The following is a 21,028-nucleotide window of genomic DNA, read 5'->3' on the forward strand; positions in this document are numbered from 1 at the left end:
ACAGATGATTGAATACACACTGTAGATGCTCACCACCCCCTCTTATCCACAGCCCGTCTCGTCCCGAAGCTGCAATCCCAGACGAATGCGAGGCCCCGAAATAGAGACAGGGAGAGAGAGAGAGAGATAGTACTCCGAGAGTGGGAGTACTGGAAGAGAGAGGGAAAAAAAAGCAATAGAGCGAAAGCGCAGCAAGCGCAAAAGAGCAGAAGCGGCGAAAGAGCCAAAGCGCAAAAGCCCTTCTGTCCGTCTGACCCTCACTTTTATACTGGGCATGACGCTGCATGATATGGAATACTAATTGGCCAGTTTGGCCCTCAATCTTAAGTTCCACCACAAATCACAAGGGGAATCGTGGCCCCCTTGTCCCGGCTATGCTCCCCCCTTATCCCGCCGTGCTTCTGCACTCCGGCACACTGAAAAGTCCTTGGCCAACTACAAACATCAACTTGCTATCAACATTCTTCTCAGAGCAAGCCTCTGAGTAAAACCAAAACACGGAGCTCTTCTAGCTGCTAAAAAGAAGAGCAAACTGTCCCAGCTAAAACCAGGACAGTCATACAAAGGCTTTTGCTCAACAGCTGAACAAATGGCAAGAGCAGTCGCTATTACGGCTAAGAGCTGGGAGAAGGTTCACCGGGTCCAGGCACATGCATTGGAGCAGCTCACCTTAATGTACGAAGTCTACCTAATGAACATGGAGCAAAATCACTGTCTGAATCCACGTAGGTGGTTGTGTGAACTGCTTTCATGACGTCGGAGACAGAAAAACTACTGATCTGAGTACTAGCTCCGTTTATCGACAAGGGATTGATAAGGGAATGACAATCCCAAAAAGCAAACCAGCACAGCACAGCTTGCAGCCAATGCCGAGCCACTCTCAGATCCCACAGCCTTTTCTTTAAGCGTGACAAGTACTTGCTGCAGGAAAACTAATTTTTGGCCAGTGTCACTCATTTTCTCATTGCAGCTGATAAAATTGGTACTTTCTAATGCTGCCTTTGCCCTTCATCTGCACTTGGTCTTAATCTTGGCCGTATGGCTGCTGGCAGCAGCGATGCTCTTCTGTTTTGCTGTAAGACAAAGCAGAGGTAAAAGTTTATGGCGAGAAGGAAGGAAGATTCTGACTTTATCATGAAGCAAGGGAATTTCTGAGCAATGGCAGGAGTAGCACCCCTTATTTCACCCAACATTGTGAGCAACTGGATACCGTTTCCCTCACGTGGCTTGAGGTCATAGTCATTACAACAATATTTTGTGAAACAGACTTGTACTATCTTCTTCTGAAATGCAAAGCAGTTGCAGTTCTTCCTTCGTATCGGCTTGGCCTAAACATTCTCCAGTTCAGCAAGTGCGTCCTCCTTTGTAATTTTGTACCACGGAGCAGGGATTTCTCCTCTGCCATGGAATTTCCCATTGAACTCTTTTTCTAGCTCTGTCTTGAAATGACACACAAACCATTTCCAGTACGCTTGCATGGATGGATCAGGAAGGATGTTCCAAGTGGAATAAGGAGGTCCTGCATTCCAGTATGTCTTGTAAGGGATCCATGTGTCTTCACCAATCCTGAATCTACAGTTACTTGCAACAAGACTAGAACAAATACCAATGACCAGATTGTCTGTTTTATACCACCGCCATCTCATAAAAACTCCCGGACGATGGAAGACAACCCGATGTCTTCCATCATGATTCGGCATGGTGTTTGTGCAAACAGCCCCACAAAAGGGACACTGCTCCAAGCATCCTGCAAACTGTTCAGCCAGGATTGTGTCAGGCTGCCTTTCAAATGAGCTCATATCAGCACTAGCAAAATCTTCCTTGATACCAGCTTTCAGGGGAGCCAGTGCTTCTGTCATGGCATTATTCAGGAACTCCATGTCTGGTATCTCCTGATGCTCAATGCCCTTCAGGTCCCTTCGGGGCAAGCTTAGCACCTCTTCAAGTGCACTGCAAAATTCATCCAGCCAAAGAGAGATTTTGTCATTTCTGTCTTTTCTGTCTTGGATGACTTTGGTTGATGCAGAAACAGCTGACAAGATGCTTTCATAGTAGTGAGTAAGGGATTCATCTAGACAATTCTCCAGCCTCCTGTCCTTACCTGAACAGTACCTCTCGACATGGGTCTTAATGTAACTCTGTAGAAACTGTCCTGGGCAATTAAGGTACTCCTTGAATTTCTCAAAATCTTCTTCGCGTGCCAGGTATCTCAGTATGCAAACTTCCAGAAAGGATCTATTGCCATTGAAATTTGGGATTTTCTCCTTCATTTCTCGAGCTAGGGCAAGAGCTGTCCTCTCATAGACCGCCTGGCAAAGAGCTGGGCCAATCTTGTCACACAGGAAAACAGCAAATGTTGTGATAGAAGTGGCTCCTTGGCAGGAAATCTGGAAACATTTAAAGAAATCTTCTTTCTTGCTCTCCAGGTAGATGACTGGATCATTTGCTTTCTGGAATGCTACATGCATGGCTTTAAACCTTTCTGCTGCCTTTCTGCACAGATACAGTGATAGATCTATTCTGTAATCGCTATTAAAACTGTATTTTGCACTGCTAGGGACAGAGTTCACACCTTCCTGTACTTCATTTAGTATTTCATGAATCAAACTTCGACTGTAATCCCTTTTCTCCTTTTCCTTCTTGTCAATGTTTGCCATCACACGTGCAATGATGTTGTCTGTAATGCGGTGTATGTTGCTCACATCAACATCATCAGAACTCATAGTAAAGATGCCCCAACGTTTTTTCTTAGCGATGTGTTTCTCCAAGTCAACAGAAAATTGTCCATGTTCGGGAAATGTCAGTATTTGTGTAAGTAAGTTAGGTTCCTTAAAGTGATCTAGAAGGACATCTTCTATTTCCACATCGATATCAACCTCTTCCGGAGAGGGAGCAGCAGAGGAGACTTCAGCAATCCAGGCTGCCCAGAGAGACATAAAGTTGTTTCTCAGTTCACTTGCACTTAGTCTCTGGCCTTTTAGCCTCAGAGCCAACTGCCTACTCCTTTCCAGGAGCTCGTTTTCATAGTCTGATTTCCTTTCCTCCAGTTTACAGTGGTTCTTCTTTAGTTCAATAAGATTCTCACACTTCTTTCTGGTTTCAAGAAGAAGAGACCCTTTTAGTTCTTTCAGTTTCATTTCTGTGCTACCTTTCCACTGGACCAGTATCTCACAGTCTCTGTCTTCACTGAAATACTCTTCCATGTCCTTTGTGATGGCATCACTTTTCTCTTGCACTAGTTTTCAAGGTGTTCTGTAGTGACCTTCTGCAAGCTCCCATTGTGAATTTTGTTGTCCAGTCTCATTTGCAAGTCTAAGATGTGACTCCTCAACTGCCAGGTCCACTGACTAAAGGCAGTTTCCAGTTTCTTGTACACAGCAATCTCCACGGAATTCTTGAAGCTGAAAATGAAGTTTTCATTCAGCAAAGCGTTCCAGAGGTCCCTAATACGAACTTTCAAACTCGAGAGCTTCAAAACTCTGCCCTGCGACTCCTTCTTGGCAGCTTGGGGAATTTTGTTCTTTAATTCCTGGACGTTCTGGCTGTAGGTGGGATTGGGCGGTGCCATTGGGGGGTTTCCTTCCCACAGATGAGCAAAGTAATGTATATGGGTGTTTACGTCAAAGCGTATGACATCGCTGAAGCAGGAGACATCACAGAATTCCTGCTGGGCGGCTGTCACAGTCATTTCATCCAGCTTTTCCTGCAGACGTCTTTGTCCTTCCATGTTCTGTTCCTTGGCAGTTATTTCTCCCACGTTTTGGTGCACAAACAGGCAGCTTGGAGAAAGATTAACTTGCTTCATCCTCAGAAAAGCCTGCACAGCAATTTGAAGTACATCTTGCATTTCTGAAGGATTCTCTCCAAAGATATTGATCAGGGTCATGTTGCCGATGCCAATGACAAAGGTCGCCAGCTCGTTGTCGTGGTTAAGGGACTGTTTATTGACCATCTCTATGGCACGAAGACCCTTTGTGTCAACAACTAGCACGTAATCAAAGTCCAAATCCTGTTGCAGCTTCTCATCCACTTTAATTAGCTGCATAAACGCTCCCTGGGTGCATCTCCCTGCACTGACGTTAAACTGAAGACCAAACATGGCATTCAACAGGGTTGACTTCCCCGTGCTCTGGATGCCAAGCACCGAAAGAACAAATACTCGTTTGTCCCCCAGCTTCTCAATTAATCTGTCAAAGATTGCTCCAACCCATCGTAATGGTATGTAAGAAGCATCACCATCCATCAGCTCGATGGGATACCCTGAAACCATCAGACCAGCTGCAATTTCAGGTAGTTTGACAAAACATTCATCCTCTGAGTTCGTCGATTGCAGAGCTTCATAAATCTGCCCTACTTCTCTCAAAATATGCTCAAGGCCAATGGACGAATCATTGATTTCATTGGAGAGGGCATCTAAATTATTCAGCAACTGAGATTTCAGATTGTATTTTTCATTGCTTTTTTTCATTGCCAGAATTTTAGACCATAACTGGTGATATTGTCTCTTCAGTTCGTCAAGGCGATCAGAGGACAGGTCATCCATAAAGACCTTCATCCACTGCAGGAAGTATTTCTTGGTATCTGTTGACTGTGACTGGAGAAAGCCAAGGACTGATTTCATCAGTTTGTTGAGGGGGAACGCTTTGTCTAGTTGCTTTCTTCTTATTGCTGACTTCTCTGATTCAATTTGGCTCCGATGATGCTCTATGCTCTTGTTCCTCTTTTCCTGCAGGCGAGTGAGTTCTTTGTCTTTTTGGCACCACGTGTACCACAGTTTTCCTTGGAGAGGCAGTAGCTGGGATTTGATCTCACACAACTTCTCTTTCTTCAGAAGCTTCACCAGTGCCTTTGCCTCTTCTTTGGCAGTCACACATGCGTCTGAATCTTCATCGACTAAGAATCCGTGCTTGCGAGCTTTGTCTAGGCAGCCATCAAGGCTGAAAAGTGTGTCAGACCCTTCCAGGAGATGCCTGATTGTTTTTTTCAGCTCATTCATTAGTTCTGCTTCATTTCTGTTCTTGATACCTATTTTTATGTTTTGGCGAGATCGGCCAGCAGCAACATTCTCTTTCTCAGTGAAAAGACAAACCAGAGGCCTTTGTGACTGCCACAGGTCCCGTAAAATTTTCATCCCTTTCTTGTCACTCTGATCAGACTGGGACACGAGAGCCACGTTCACAGCAGATATCTCCTGTAAAAACTGTAGCTGTTTTTCGTGATCCCTTGCATCTCCGTGCAGGTTGCAGAAAGCAATGCAGCAGTCAAAGCTGTCATCGTCACTGCCCCGGGGACAGTACCAGGAGATCTCCACAACACCTTTCATCAGCAAACAATCTTTGGTGCTGCCTTTGCAATGTCGGTGGAAGAAAGTGTCATGCTTTTGTTTGCTGAGCAGAGCATTCAGGATCTGAGACTTGGAAGAGGAGGGAGAAGTGCCGATCCGTATGAAGGACACGATGGGTGTCTCTACCTGATAAATGAGTTTGTTTTTGTAACTACTGATTCTGACCTGCTTTCCCGACTTCTCAGCCCCTTTCCAGCTCTTTTTGATTTGGCTGAGGGACCAGAGGGGGAACTCTATCTGTGAAGTGCACGGGTTTGGTACCAGGAGAGGTAGTGCAAACTGGCAGAAAGCAAGCTTTGTTGAAATGTACTGTCTCATGAAATCATCGGCGCAATGAAAGATTGCCATCTGGAGGTCCATACAACTCTCCCCCGTTGCAGATTCAGGGGCTTCTTCCTCCAAATCAGTAAAAAAGTCATCAAAGGAGTCCGAGGGTTCCTGCTTTTGCTCTGTGGTTTTTGGCACAGGTGTGAGTCCTGGGTTGGTCTCATCCTTGCGAGTCAGGTACCTCACCCGATAATCCACGGTTAACAGCTTTTGCAAGAAGTAAAACGGCAGTTCATTGTCCGTGCTGGGCTGGCTGTCATACAAAGATGTCTTGCATATGACATGGAAATCTTCTGTCCCCATTTTTCTTGGATAGTGACTTTCTAGTCCAAGGTGCTTAAGTAAGTGGAGGAACTCTTGGTTTGCAATGGCTCGATTTTCTTTGGGTTCGCTGCCGTCTGATTTGGGTTTGGACTGACTGGAAGGCTCTGTTCTTTGAAAAGTGTCTTCCATGTCTTTGATTATATTGTGTTTCTTCAGATCGTCATATGTATCATCCAAGCACCCATTGACAAAGGACCGCAAGTCGCTTTCCAGCATCTCCCAGTCTTTGAATGCACTGTGCTTTTCGAGGAGAGTTGTTATCTCTGAGGACAATAAGTTTTTCATTTGATCTTTCATGAAAACTAAACGCTCATTCTTCTGCTGAAAGGACACGGCTTTATGTTCAGGTGTTACGGTTAGACCCATCAGCAGCAGGAAGGCCTGGGCTCTGTAAACATCTTGGTCCTTCAGGCTCAGATACTCCTTATGTCCGGTTTGCAATTCATTTATCATGAAGCTAATTTCTGGATATCCAAGGAGGTACTGAAAAGTGCTCCTTTCCACCTGGTATCCCGTGCTGGTCGTAATTAAGAGCACCAAGAGTTCTAGGTCTTTCTGTGCCCTTTCCTGGAGAAACTGGAGTAAGAAATAAACAGCTTGGCTCGCAGTCAAGGTGGCTTTTATCTTTGCTTCATGAATGGCAGATGCAGAAGTTCCTGGTGCGTAGGTGACTTCCTGGATGTAGTCCTTCATTTGCAGCAGTGTCTGGGTGAGATCTTCAAGCTCAGAAACATTGGGAGTTTCGGGAAGCATGTGCTCAGTTTGGAAGATCCATTGCATAATGAAGGAAGACCTGGGGAAGTCCTTGACAGAATAGACATGAGGATCCAGGAGGCACCTCAACAGAGCCTTGATATAGATGGTGTTTTCTGGAGATGACTTCTTGCAAAACAGAACGGTATTCACAAGGAACTCTTGCAGTGCTCTGTCTGACAGGCATACGTTGATCCAGACACTATGGTTTTTGGTTTTTTCTTTCAAATTCTGTTTGAAATCCATCAGGGTAAGCAGTTTCCTTTCATCCACCGTCACCTCCCAGGCCTTCACACCTTCCACGATAGCCCTGGCCTCTTCCACCGCACTGAGCAGTTCCTCTCCAAACATGGTGCCGACACTGCAATTTGTCAGTGCTTCGTACGCAGCCCTGAGGCTGCTGCTCATTTGATGGATGGACTTAAAATCACTGCTATGATTGAACAGGATAATGTCCCACACTGGGATCAGCTGAAAGCCTCGGTCGATAACACACCAGGTTGTTTTATTAGTTACAAGCCCCAGCTTCCACTGAGGAAGAGAATCCGTCTCTGACGGGCCCCCCGTCTTAGTCATGCAGAGCTGAACCGCTGTGTGAGCACTCCTTCCATCTCTTGCCTGACAAGAAGCCTGTGAGCTGGATTTTGAAATGTCCATGTCCACTCCCACACTGACACCGAAGCCGCTGTAGCTGGCCCCGACATAACGGTTCAATGCTTCAGATGTTAGTCGCTTCATCTCTTCCTGCTGCTCAGCTTTGAATCCTTCCATAGATGCCTTCCACCAGAATATCCCCCAAAGTGGACGGGACCCTGGTTTACGTGGGACCCAAACCTGCTGAAGAAGCTTGCACACCTGCTCTTCAGCATATCGAGCCTGTCTGCTTCCTGAGTGATGCTCAAAAGATGCTCGATGTTTTGCAGCTCCCGCAGGGCCGAATCCGAGAGGTGAAGCTGATGCTTTTGGAAGTAGCAGGAGGCCAGAGGGATGTACTGGTACTTGGTGGTGCAAATGTAGCTTTGCTCAGAGCGAGAGTGGCAGGTATCCTCTGACTCCGAGGAGCTGCTATCATCTACACCAGCTTCAACATTAAACCCCTAGAACCCGGCTTTGGCAGAAACGCTGATGCTGAACCCCAGCTGCTCCATGGCCTTGGTGAAAGTGGCTTCTGCTGCAGAGGAGGAGAACTCCTTCCTCTCAAGCAGCGACCCTTGCTCTGGACCGGCAAGCCTGAATCCGTTGGGAACCCTGAGGAGCTGGTCTCGCTTTGACAGCACATCCGCAAGGCTGTTGGTTCTGTAGATGCCCTGCAGGGCCAGTCCCCCCGAGGCCCGCCTCAGGACCTCTGCGTCGCAGACGTTCTCACCTCTGCCCTCTGATGACTCCTGCTGCTCCAGCTGCTTCTGCATGCTCTCCAGCACATCCGCCAACGACTTCTCTAGTGTTGCCCAGGACTCTCTGGGAATCTCCATGGCTTGCCACAGAGCCTCCTCGTTCCGTCTTATAGCATCCTTACTGTGGCTGTGGCTGCTGTGCATTTCTTTCAGCTCTGTCAGGGCTAGCTTGGCTGCTTCTTGTCTCTGCTTTGTCATCTCCAAGCACTCCTCCAAAGTTGCTTTGTCGTCTGTTAGTTCCAGGAGTTTTCGGAGCGCTTTGGTTTCCCAGGGGTACTGTACTTCGCACTCCAGCTTAAGGTAGTCTTCATATTGCAGATGTCTCAGGGCTTCTCTGGACTTGACTCCCAGTATCTTCGACAGTTTGGGGAGCCAATATTGATTATCCAGTCCTTCTTTCTCACATGCTTCTGCCAGTAGTTTTTGAGCAAGATGTGCCTTCTCATCATCCTCTAGTATGTCTCCCTGTGAACTCATGGCTGTGGAAGAAGAAAACAGACTTTTTCTTTAAAGTATGTTGTAAGATGCCCCAGCCTCTTATAAGAGGGCTCTCCAGCAGCTCCAGCCCTGGGGATTCCTCCTACCTGGCTGCTGGAGCCCAGCCTAGGATGCCCCAAGACCCGAGGGTCTCCGTCCCAGGACAATGGATGTGCCTGCTGCTTTCCCATTTGCAGGTTCAACTCTGAAGCTGAGTGTGTATCCCGGAGACAACACACACACACACGCATATTCTGACTCAGCGAGGCAACCTGCCATGGACAAAGTGCTGCCTTCAACAGCGCCCACGTGCATCCAACAGGACTCATAAATACATAAATACAGACAGCCGTGCACATTCCTGGATCCCTCGAGCACCAGCACAGCCCCTCTATCCATCAAACACCCTGCCTCCATCCCATACGCTCTTACCAGCCCCACGAGTCTCCTCCTCGCTGGCTGGCCCAGCTTGCCACTCATCAGCAGAGGCACACACACATTCATCTCATGGGTACCCCATGCTCACCCTGAATACCAAGTGCCAGGTACACGGGCTGTGACCTGTGATCTCACTCCAGCTGCCATTGCAGAGCCCCTCACTCATCCCCGTTTCCCCCAGGACATGGACAGTGGGATGAAGTGCACCCTCAGCAAGTTTGCTGACAACACCAAGCCGTGTGGTGTGGAGGACATGTTGGAAGGAAGGGATGCCATCCAGAGGGACCTGGGTGGGCTGGATGTCATCCAGAGCTGGGCCTGTGCAAACCTCAAGAAGTTCAACAAGGCCAAGTGCAAAGTCCTGCACATGGGTCGGGGCAGTCCCAAGCACAAGTACAGGCTGGGTGGAGAATGGATTGAGAGCAGCCCTAAGGAAAAGGACTTGGGAGTGCTGGTGGATGAGAAGCTCAACATGAGCCGGCAACGTGTGCTGGCAGACCAGAAAGCCAACCGTGTCCTGGGATTCTTCTGCTCTGCTCTCGTGAGACCCCCCTGCAGTGCTGCATTCAGCTCTGGGGTCACCAACACAAGAAGGACATGGAGCTGTTGGAGCAGGTCCAGAGGAAGCCACAAAGATGATCTGAGGGCTGGAGCATCTCTGCTATGGAGACAGGCTGAGAGAGTTGGGGCTGTTCAGCCAGGTGAATGGAAAGCTCTGGGGAGACTTCTAGCAGCCTTCCAGTACCTAAAGGGGCTACAAGAAAGCTGGAGAGGGGCTTTGGACAAGGGCATGTAGTAACAGGACACAGGGCTTTAAACTGAAAAAGGGGAGATTTAGGTAAGATATAAGGCAGAAATTCTTCCCTCTGAGGGTAGTGAGGCACTGGCATGGGTTGCCCAGAGAAGCTGTGGCTGCCCCATCCCTGGAATTGTTCAAGGCCAGGTTGGATGGGGCTTTGAGCAACCTGATGTAGTGGAAGGTGTCCCTGCCCATGGCAGGGAGGTTGGAACTGGATGATCTTGAAGGTCTCTTCCAACCCAAACCATTATGTGATTCTATGATTCTATGAATGGAGAATTCAGGTCTTTGGCCATGTCTCCAGAACCCCCTGTCTACCCATTTTGTGTCCCTGTGTGGTTTTGTTTATCATTTCCCCCTCCACTTATTATCCCCAGTCATTACAAAGGTCCACTGCATACATTAAGGGAGCTGACGCTCTCGCTGTCCACGTGTCTATACACCTGTTTTTTTAACACTGTCATACAAACCTGATAGTTGCCACGGTCTCAGTTCAGTTGGATACTGAAGAGACTTGCTCAGTGCACAAAACCTTCCTGTGCATTCTACTCTCCTCCCACCAACAACACAAGTCTCTTACCAACAGACATATGATCCGAGGGGCTTGTGACCAGGCTCTTGGACCCTTTCAGAGCCTTTAGTGTCAGCTTTTCCTTTAAAATCAGTGAAGATTTAGGCAATAGGCTCAATGGATGTGGGGTCTGATTCATCTCACCTCACAGCAGATGCTCCTTTGGATCACATGCTTGACTTTCCAGAGAACACAGGCAGCCAAGGTCCCCAGCTCAGCTGAGACAGGACACCGTCACACGGCAGGCCTGGTAGACAGGGCTGGGCTGTTAAGAAGAAGATGGGAACCACCTCAACAGTTCAGGAGGAGAAACGTCGGGAAGGAAAGGCCCAAAATCCTAAAGGAAAAGATCAGACAGTCAGGAGATGGCAATCCATCAATGCAGAGAATTCATTCTGGCAAGCAGTGCAGGCCACCCCTTCTCTACCAGTGATGATTGCCCAGCCAGCAAAGACTCATCAGGGCCTTTTTGGGGTGACAACCAGACTAGAATTTCACCTAGGACCTAAACCCACGTACCCATTGTGTACATGAGCCCAGGGACCGTTTGAGAAGTACAGACCTCCGCTTTCAGAGCCACCTCTGCACACAGCGAAAGGTGCCCAGGAGTGACTCAGGCCTGGGCTGAATGTCTGCACACCATAGCAGCGTCACGGGGAGGAAGACCAAGCCTGGTCATGAAGTCCAAGCTCAATCTGACTGTACTTTAAAAAGGATCCCCCAGTGCAGGGGTCCTCCCCCTGCACTCAACTACCTGCTGCGCTCTCCAATATCGGCCTTACTGCCACCCATGCAGCCACCAGCAAGGGAGGGTGCAGGGCTCATGCTCGCTTTCTCGAGGGGAGAAGACATGGAAGGATGGTCAGCAGGTTGAAGGCCAGAGAGTATGCTGGTCTCTGAAAGCAAAGCCTAGAAACCTGCGGAAAAGTCCCAGCTCCAGATACACAGCTGTCCAGTTGACATCTGTGCTCCCCAGTCAAGCTCAAGCCAGCCTCAAGAGAAAGTCTGGACACGACAGAGCCCAGAGGACCACCACTGACAATGTGGCAGCATGTGCCCTGTCCCACCACTGGCCAGGTCATCCATCTCTGCAGGGTTTGGCCCCCACCAGCCCACCAAAACCTCAGGTGTTCCTGCCAGTGAGACAGGGAGAGAAGTGGAAAGCAAAAGCTTTTTAGAAGATCTAGAAGGTCCCTTCCAACCCAAACCATTCTGTGATTCTGTTATTCTAAGGTAAGGGGAGTTCAACAAGCGAAGGAAAGCTGCATGTGCCCGCAAAGGAAAGTAGGTTAGTCTTTTTTGATAGCCTTTTATGAGGACATCACCCAGTGGGTGGATGATGGTAAAGCAGTGGATGTGGTGTATCTTGATTTCAGTAAAGCATTTGACACAGTCTCCCACGGCATCCTCACAGCTAAACTGAGGAAGTGTGGTCTGGATGATCGGGTAGTGAGGTGGATTGCGAACTGGCTGAAGGATAGAAGCCAGAGAGGAGTGGTCAATGGGACAGAGTCCAGTTGGAGGCCTGTATCCAGTGGAGTCCCTCAAGGGTCGGTACTGGGGCCAGTATTGTTCAACATATTCATCAATGACTTGGATGAGGGAATAGAGTGCACAGTCAGCAAGTTTGCTGATGACACTAAACTGGGAGCAGTGGCTGACACACCTGAAGGCTGTGCTGCCATTCAGAGAGAGTTGGGCTGGGAGAAATTTAATGAAAAATTTCAAATGTCCTTGAAAACAAGGACAAGCGTAGAGTCTTGCATTTGGGTAAGAACAACCCCATGTACCAGTAGAAGTTGGGGACTGAACTGTTGGGGAACAGCACAGGAGAAAGGGACCTGGGGGTCCTGGTGGACAGCAGGATGACCATGCGCCAGCAATGTGCCCTTGTGGCCAAGAAGGCCAATGGCATCCTGGGGTGTATTAGAAGGGGTGTGGTTAGTAGGTCGAGGGAGGTTCTACTCTCCCTCTACTCTGCCCTGGTGAGGCCGCATCTGGAATATTATGGCCAGTTCTGGGCGCCTCAGTTCAAGAAGGACAAGGAACTGCTTGAGAGAGTCCAGCGCAGGGCCACAAAGATGATTAAGGGAGTGGAGCATCTCCCTTACAAGGAAAGGCTGATGGAGCTGGGTCTCTTTAGCTTGTAGAAGAGGAGACTGAGGGGAGACATCATGAATGTTTATAAATGTTTTTATTTCTTCTCTGTAAGGGTTGTCAGCCACTGGAATAGGCTGCCCAGGGAAGTGGTTGAGTCCCCATCCCTGGATGTGTTTAAGAATAGGGTGGATGAGCTACTTGAGGATATGGTTTAATGGGGATTAGGGATGGTTGGACTCGATGATCTCTAAGGTCTTTTCCAACCTAGAAATCTATGAATCTATGAAATACGTAAGGGGTGACTTTCATGACGATGGAGCCAGGCTCTTCTCAGTGGCATCCAATGATAGGACAAGAGGAAATGGATATAAGCCAGAACATAGGAGGTTCCACTTAAACATGAGGAAGAACTTCTTCACAGTGAGGGTAACAGAACACTGGAACAAGCTGCCCAGAGAGGTTGTGGAGTCTCCTTCTCTGGAGATGTTCAAAACCCGCCTGGACACGTTCTTGTGTGATCTGATGTAGGTGGTCCTGCTCCGGCAGGGGGATTGGACTAGATGATCCTTTGAGGTCCCTTCCAATCTCTAACATTCTGTGATTAGGTTATTTATTCATTGCTTCCCATCAGCGAATAGATGTCCAGCTGCTCCCTGGGAAGCAGAGCCTCACCATAGGAAGGCAAATGCTGCAGCCACCAACTCCTTCCTCTCCTTCCCCCTGGCTTTGATTGCTGAGCACAACGTCGAGCGGTGCGGTCTGCTGGGGCCGCCTGTCCCAGCTCTGTCCCCTCCCAACTTCTCGCCCATTGGCCCATACCAACACCTAGATTTAAAATTCGGAAATAAAGTGATGACACATGAGTGTTTGTACGTGCCACAATGTCCAATACCTTTGTTGGGACGAGATGTGTTATCCAAATTAAATGCACAAATAGTTTTCGAATAAGGAGAAATGCTTTTGAAAATTCCAGAACTCAAAACGAGAAATATTGATGATACAAGAGAAAATCAAGGGACAAATACCACAAGAAATAGGTGAGGCTGTCGTACCTATAGTTTGGAACACAGACATACCTGGTAAATCAAAGACAGCACAGTCTGTAAAAATAGAATTGAAAGAACAGGCAGAGCTAGTAAGAATCAAACAATATCCAATTAAGCCTGAGATCAGACAAGGAGTTCAGAAATTAATTAATACATTTTTGGAATATGGGGTTTTTGAAGAATGTGAATCAGAATATAATACTCCAATTTTACCAGTAAGGAAACCCTCAGGAGAATATAGATTGATTCAGGACTTAAGGGCCATAAATCAAATAGTTAAAGACATACATCCTGTAGTTGCAAATCCATATACACTTTTAACAGCATTGAGAGAAAACCACCAGTGGTTTAGAGTGCTTGATTTAAAAGATGCTTTCTTTTGTATACCCTTGGAGAAGGAAAGTCGGAAACTGTTTGCGTTTGAGTGGGAAAATCCACAGGCTGGATGAAAAATGCAGTTAACATGGACAAGACTACCACAAGGATTCAAGAATAGTCCAACAATTTTCGGAAACCAACTGGCAAAGGAACTTGAACAATGGAAACAAAATGACACAGACCCTAAACCTGGACATCTGCTTCTGCAATATGTAGACAACATCCTAATTGCTACCAAAGAAAGACCAACCTGTATAAAGGTAACAATAGACCTTTTAAATTTTCTTGGATTAAATAGGTATAAAGTGTCTACAGATAAAGCTCAGATAGCGAATCAGACTGCAATTATTCGGGCTTTGAAATCTCCAAAGGACGACAGCTGGGAACAGACTGTAAAGAAACAATATGTAGTATCTCTGAGCCAAGAAATGTTCATGAACTGAGAGTCTTCTTGGGAATGGCTAGGTGGTGCCAACTCTGGATAATGAGTTACAGTCTGATTTACCTTGCACAACTTCAGCCTAAAAGGCAGAGCTGATAGCCTTGACCAGAGCATTAGAACTAAGCAAGAAAAAGAAAGTGAATATTTGGACTGATTCGAAATACACCTTTGGTGTGGTACATATCCATGGAATCCTGTGGAAAGAAAGAGGATTACTAGCATCTCAAGGAACAAACATCAAATATAAAGATGAAATTTTACAATTAATACAAGCAGTCCAGAAACCGACTAAGATAGCGATCAGGCACTGAAAAGCACACCAGTCAGGAGATACCAAAACAATCACAGGAAATAATTTGGCAGATAGAACTGCAAGGGAAATTGCAAAAATGCATGCTTTACAAATGGCATTAATTCCTACTAAAATGGTTACACTACCGAGAGATAAACCTAAATACTCAGAGGAAGATGAAAAACTAGGAAAGTTACTAAATGCAAAGAAGAATTTGGCAGGATGGTGGGTGACAAGAACAGGTCAAGTAGTAATCCCACCACTTTTAATGAAGGAAATAATACAAACAAAACATAAGGAATGTCGTTGGGGAGCAGAAGCATTAGCAGCTCTCCTAAGGAGACACATAGTCTCGGTGAAAATGATGCTAGAAACAGCTAAAATGACAACTGCAAAATGCGAGATATGTTTGAAAAACAATCCAGTTATAAAAAGAAAAGTTCAAATTGGATCATCTAGTTGGAACTAGATGATCTTTGAGGTCCCTTCCAACCCTAACTATTCTATGATTCTATGATTCTAAATGGGAATATTAAAATCAGGAATGGAACCAGGAGATTACTGGCAAGCAGATTTTTCAGAATTACCCCAGCAACATGGGTATTGATACATTCTAGTAGGGGGTGACACTTTTACAGGACGGCCGAAAGCTTTACACTGTCGAACCAATCAAGAAAAGGAAGTCATTAAATGGCTACTGCAATAAATTATCCTGAGATTCGGGATACCCATTGGAATTTCCTCGGATAAAGGTTGACATTTCATTGCAGAGGTAGTACAGGGTGTTAATAAGATTTTGGGAATTACTTGGGATTTACACACACCTGGGAGACCACAATCCAGCAGGAAGGTAAAAAGAATGAATCAAACATTGAAAAAACAAATTAGTAAAATATGTCAGGAAACTAATTTGAGATGACCTCAGGCACTCCCACTAGCCCTTTTACGAATTTGAGATCAACCAAAAAGCAGAACATTAGTCAGTCCATATGAGTTATTTTATGGAAAGCCTTAGGAGTCTCCTGAGCCAAATTTGAATACGCATTTGCAAAGAAAACAAGATGTATAGAACTATCTGCTTTCTTTAGGAAAGATTCTAACTGCGCTTCAGGGTGCGGTTGTACAGAACAAACCTCTGTCTTTGGAGAATGCAGTGCACGACTTCCAACCAGGAGATTATGTCTATATAAACATGTGGACTTCTGAACCTCTTCAGGAACGTTGGAAGGGACCTTTTCAAGTATCGCTGACTACCTTCACCGCCATCGAGGTTGCTGAATCGGATGCTTGGATACATGACACAAGGGTAAAGAAAACCCCACCGTCGTGGAGAATTGTGAATAGGGATGTTAGGAATGTTAGTGGGAGCCTGGTTCGAGGTAAAAATTGAACAACAACACGTATCAGTGAAATATGAAAATCAATTAAAACAGATGTAATTTTACTCAAATTCCAGACTTCAATCTTGACAAATTGCAGGTGAATTGGGAAAAAGATAAAAAGAATGAATTATATTTAATGTTAGATGCAGTAAATAAAGCAATAGTGCACCCTGACTATAAAAATAGAGATGAAGTGCACGAACAAAATGGAAGGAGCATACTAAAGGTGATTAACATTACCGTGAAAAATGAAAGTCAATATTGTTGTTGGTCAGGATATGGAGAATCGGATTATAAAATCTCTACAATAAAACCCCAGGTCCCTACACAAGTCACAAAGGAAAAAATGATAAGAAATAAAAGAGAAATAGAAGCAGAACAATTAATATACCACCCAAGAGAAACTCAAGAAGAAAATATAATGTTAGGATTGATCAAGGAATTTGCCAAATTGCAAAACGTGTCAAAAATCACGGCTTGTTTACCCATACCGAGAGCAGTAGGTGAATCAATTCCATGGGGAATTCTAACCATGAATTTGACTAAATTAGAACATGAAAGTGAAACTACACAATGTGAACAAAAAACAGTTATTAAATGGCAAGAAAAAGTGGAAACTGTTAGAAAACACTAGAAATCTCCAGGAAATCAAGCTGATTGTGAAAAACTACTAAATCATGTTTTTACCAAGATAGGAAGGTTTTGGAATGTAGGGTGGTGTTCTTTTGATCAACCAATAAAGAAAAATGTAAGCCAAATGATCATGGAATGGAAATGCAATGAAACTAATCAAACATCGAATATGGTGACAAGTTAGGACTCTGTCTGATCAATGACCATTTTATCACAATTTCATTACATGGCAAAGGCTACTTGGTGTTTTACTTGGGACAGGTCAATTTTTGCAACTTGACCATTGGTACAAGATAAAGGAAGCTCCACATGAGAGAAGGAAAAACCAGTGTCATGGTGGAAATGGGAATAGATATATAATTGCAGCACTGTTGACAGAATAATCCAGGATATTCCCCCTCTAGCTGCTGTTTTAAAATATGGATGTCTTTGTCGAGGTCTTAAGAATAGCCTCGTCTTGACTGAAACATGTCCTCCTAAAAGAGGAACAATATTTAGTTATAAAAAATCTCCAATTCAGAGTCCAGGACACTTGGTTGGGCAATGAGTGATGGGACCTGGACAACGCATTTACCTCTAGATGGCAAAGTAAAGCAAATAACTTTAGGCATGCCAACATTATGGCCAATCTGGGAAAAAGCTCCTTTCAGAGGAACTTTAGAAAATTTGAAATTGGAACAAACAAAAAGATCAGAAATAATTGAAAAACGAAATGAACCTTCATCAGGGATAAAAATTAGTTGAGAGCTGCAATCCTTATTAACTCTTTCAGCAATATATAAGAACAGAGAATGAATATATTGACTAACAGGTCAGGTAGAGAAGCTGGCGAATGTGACCAGAAAGGGATTTAAGGATTTAAATATACAATTACAAGCCACTTCAAGAATGACTTTACAAAATAGAATGGCTTTAGACATGCTCTTACTCAAAGAGCGTGGTGCCTGGGGATACCTGAAAGATAGAATTGGCCATTGTTGTGTACACATTCCGAATGCAACTCAAGATGTAGAACATGACTTAGACTTACTAGAGAAGGTGGAAGAAAACACTCAAGAACTTCAGCAGAACATGCAAGAAAGCTGGATAGATAAAAATTTTAATGGATTAGAATGAAATTTGAGTTCTTGGATAAAATCACTAATTAGTACTGCAATTGTCTTGATAATAATCTTTTTGGCTCCCACCAGCACATAGTGAATAAAGCACTAATAAGGTACTATAAAGAATATTCAACTTTTAGCATTAGGATTAAAGTATTGAAATGATTTTCAAAACTTTCAAAGCAGGGAAATGTTACAAAACTTTGACAAAATAACCAAGATTAAATCAAGTAGAAAAATTAGGTAGCAAACTGAAAAGCATAAGGTATAAGTTAGGATTGTTAAGTTTAATAAGTAACTATAGAGACCTCACTAGGAAACTACTAGATCTTTCTACGTATTGTTTTAAACCAAGGGACCATGGATACCTCATCACCCAGCTACTGCATTTTTCTATGTTTTGTTTTAAGAAACTAAGGAAACCATCACAGACACCAGTATGCTGCTTGGAAACTCCCTTACCCCTTCCCATCTTGATTTAAATATCAAGGATTCCAATCAGTAGAGTTAAGTAAAAGTAATCAGTGATTGTTATAGAATAAGAATATTGATAAAAGTATATAACAAGTGAAACCAATCACTTTAAAGGTCAAATTTAAGAGTGAGAATAATATGCAATTTTATGTAAAAGAACTTATGTAACGATGACTCAAGAAAATGAGTGTATAAAAACCTATGGATTTTAATGCTGAGGCAGACACGCTTGGACAGAGCTATCCCCTGTGTCCCCAGTGCTGGAATAAAGGCGTGCCTGTTTATCTACCTTGTGTAGATGAATTTTCTTCCCGACTGCTAACAGTTTTGCTAACATGTATGTCTATATGTAAAAAAAGGCAATACCTCCACTCCGTGTGCTGATAGACGTATTGCACAGCAGGTGAATGAACCCCAGGATTTTGGACAAGACCCCCAGGCTCGGGGACAGCACAGGGTGTCCCACGAGTGCCGCTCATCACCCCCGTGCTGCCACGCTCCCTAAGGAGCGGCGCGGGAGGCAGGCACCGCCACCCGAGCTGCCTGCGCCGCCGGCCCGACGGCTGCGCCCCGGCACCCGTCGCTTCTGCACCCCCGTTAATGCTGACAGAGCGTGCCACAGAAAAGGTAATTATCAACCATGTTCCCCAAATCATCCATTTCAGCTTCTGAGGCTGCGGGAGCACCCCCAGGGCTGCCTTCCACCCCCTTCACACTGCAGTCCCGCTCTGAGACGTTCCAGCCCAGTCCCTGACACAGCCCTGTCCCCGGAGCAGGAAAGTAAATGGCATCAGGATGCAGGAGCATGCACAGCTCCACACCGGACCCCAGCATGGCTGGGCTTCAGGCCAGCGCACCCATCCTGACCCTCCTTGGCGGAAGTGTTCCCAGCCCAGGCACGGCTTGGCAGCAGGGAAGGGGCTCTGCAAGGGGTCTGTCCCTGGAGCAGACAGCAAGTCCCAGCCTTTCCAGCCCTGCTGACAGCTCTTGAAGCCAGGCTTTCCACCTCTGCAGATATCAGTCTGCCTCTGAATCCCACTCCAGATTTCTCCTCGTCCCCCATCTGTTCCCGCTCTGATCCCCTCGCCTCCTTCCTGCCCTTCCATTTCAACCCTTGCAGCACATGCAGGACCCCTGAGCTTCTTCAAACAGGCTGATGAGCAAAGGCTGCTCCCTCCACCCCGTGCTCAGAGCAGAGACCGTTCACCTGCTGCCCTAAACTCCTCTCCTTCCTTGGCATCTCTCAAATGATGGGAAAACGCATGAAATTCAAAGCAGAAGACAGAAGAGGTCCCTGCTCTGTGCTGATCTGCTCCCTCCCAGCCCAGAGCCCATCAGCAAGGTCTTACTGTCTCACTCCAGTGCTCAGCAGCTCCCAGGCTGGTGTGAGCCCAGCCTGGCCTCTCCGTTTATGTACCCTCCGTCTCTTATGTGTGCTGGTCTTTCCCGTTTACAGAGGCCACAAGGATGACGTGGGTCTTCCTGGAAATGAGGCCATTTCCTACAACAAAGCGTGAAAGCGAAACTTGGCATCTGCTGCCTGTGCTGGAGCTAAGCCCCTCTTCAGCTTTCTTGCAGCCCCTTTAGGTACTGGAAGGCTGCTGGAAGGTCTCCCTGGAGTCTCTTCTCCAGGCTGAACAGCTCCAACTCTCTCAGCCTGTTTCCATAGCAGAGGTGCTCCAGCCCTCACATCATCTTCATGGCCTCGTCTGGACCTGCTCCAACAGTTCCATGTCCTTCCACTGTTGGTGACCCCAGAGCTGAACGCAGCACTACAGGGGGGTCTCATGAAAGCAGAGTAGAGGGACAGAATCCCCTCCCTCGACCTGCTGCCCACGCTGCTTTGGATGCAGCCCAGGACACGGTTGGCTTTCTGGGCTGCCAGTGCACGTTGTTGGCTCATGTTGAGCTTCTCATCGACCAGCACCCCCAAGTTCTTCTTCTCAGGGCTGCTCCCAATCCATTCTCCGCCCAGTCTGTACTTGTGCTTGGGATTGCCCCGACCCACGTGCAGGACCTTGCACTTGGCCTTGTTGAACCTCATGAGGTTCTCACAGCCCCATTTCTTGAGCTTCTCCAGGTCCTTCTGGGTGACGTCCCATCCCTCAGGTGTGTCAGCCATAGCACTCAGCTTAGTGTTGAGTGCATTAAGCACTCAGCATTAGAGGATGACTTGGGTCTTCCTGGAAATGACGCCATTTCCCATTCCAGAGTGGGAAAGTGGAACTTGGCCTCTGCTGCCTGCGCTGGAGCTGAGCCAGGCAGCTCAGATGGCAGCAGCAGCCCCCGCGCACCCGCACCAGCCGCCCAAATCATGTCCTAGGCTCAGCACAAGGGTGCACAGTGCACCCATCCAGTTGACAGATCAGTTCATGGATGGGGACCAGAGAGTCTCAGTTGGTGCTGTATCGCTGCCGGTGCACCATCGTAGTATCAATTGGCACCTGTAGCTCTTCAACCCTCAGTGTCGTGGTTTAGGCCGATCCGGCAACTAAACTCCACGCGACCGCTAATAAAAGGACTGAGGGTCGAGACAAGAACAGAGAGGGAGCACCCACCAACCATGGTCTCAGGCAAAACAGACTCGGATTTCTTAAAACAAAACAATTTATTAACAGTTGCTTAAAAAAGACAAAGGGAAACAAAACCGGTTACTTGAGAGGATAGAGAGAAAACAAGGCCAGATCTTAAAAACAACACCTCCCCACTCCCCTTTCCTTTTGTTCCCAGCTCTACCTCCCCCCAGTGGCA

At 46.4% G+C, this 21,028-nt stretch overlaps 1 protein-coding gene across 1 annotated transcript; it reads right to left on the reverse strand.

Annotated features, from left to right (window-relative positions):
- Nucleotides 1-274: 274 nt before the first annotated feature.
- LOC104378802 (interferon-induced very large GTPase 1) lies at nucleotides 275-19,672 on the reverse strand. The gene is given in 5 exon segments (XM_086631456.1): nucleotides 275-3,241; nucleotides 3,244-7,539; nucleotides 7,542-8,621; nucleotides 10,572-10,764; nucleotides 19,627-19,672. Coding segments are annotated over 3 exon segments (7,287 nt in total). The 5' UTR covers nucleotides 8,620-8,621; nucleotides 10,572-10,764; nucleotides 19,627-19,672; the 3' UTR covers nucleotides 275-1,328.
- Between the last annotated feature and the right edge of the window lie 1,356 nt (nucleotides 19,673-21,028).

The sequence above is a fragment of the Tauraco erythrolophus genome, chromosome 2, assembly GCF_009769465.1.
Source record: "Tauraco erythrolophus isolate bTauEry1 chromosome 2, bTauEry1.pri, whole genome shotgun sequence".
In the NCBI taxonomy this organism is placed as follows: Eukaryota; Metazoa; Chordata; class Aves; order Musophagiformes; family Musophagidae; genus Tauraco; species Tauraco erythrolophus.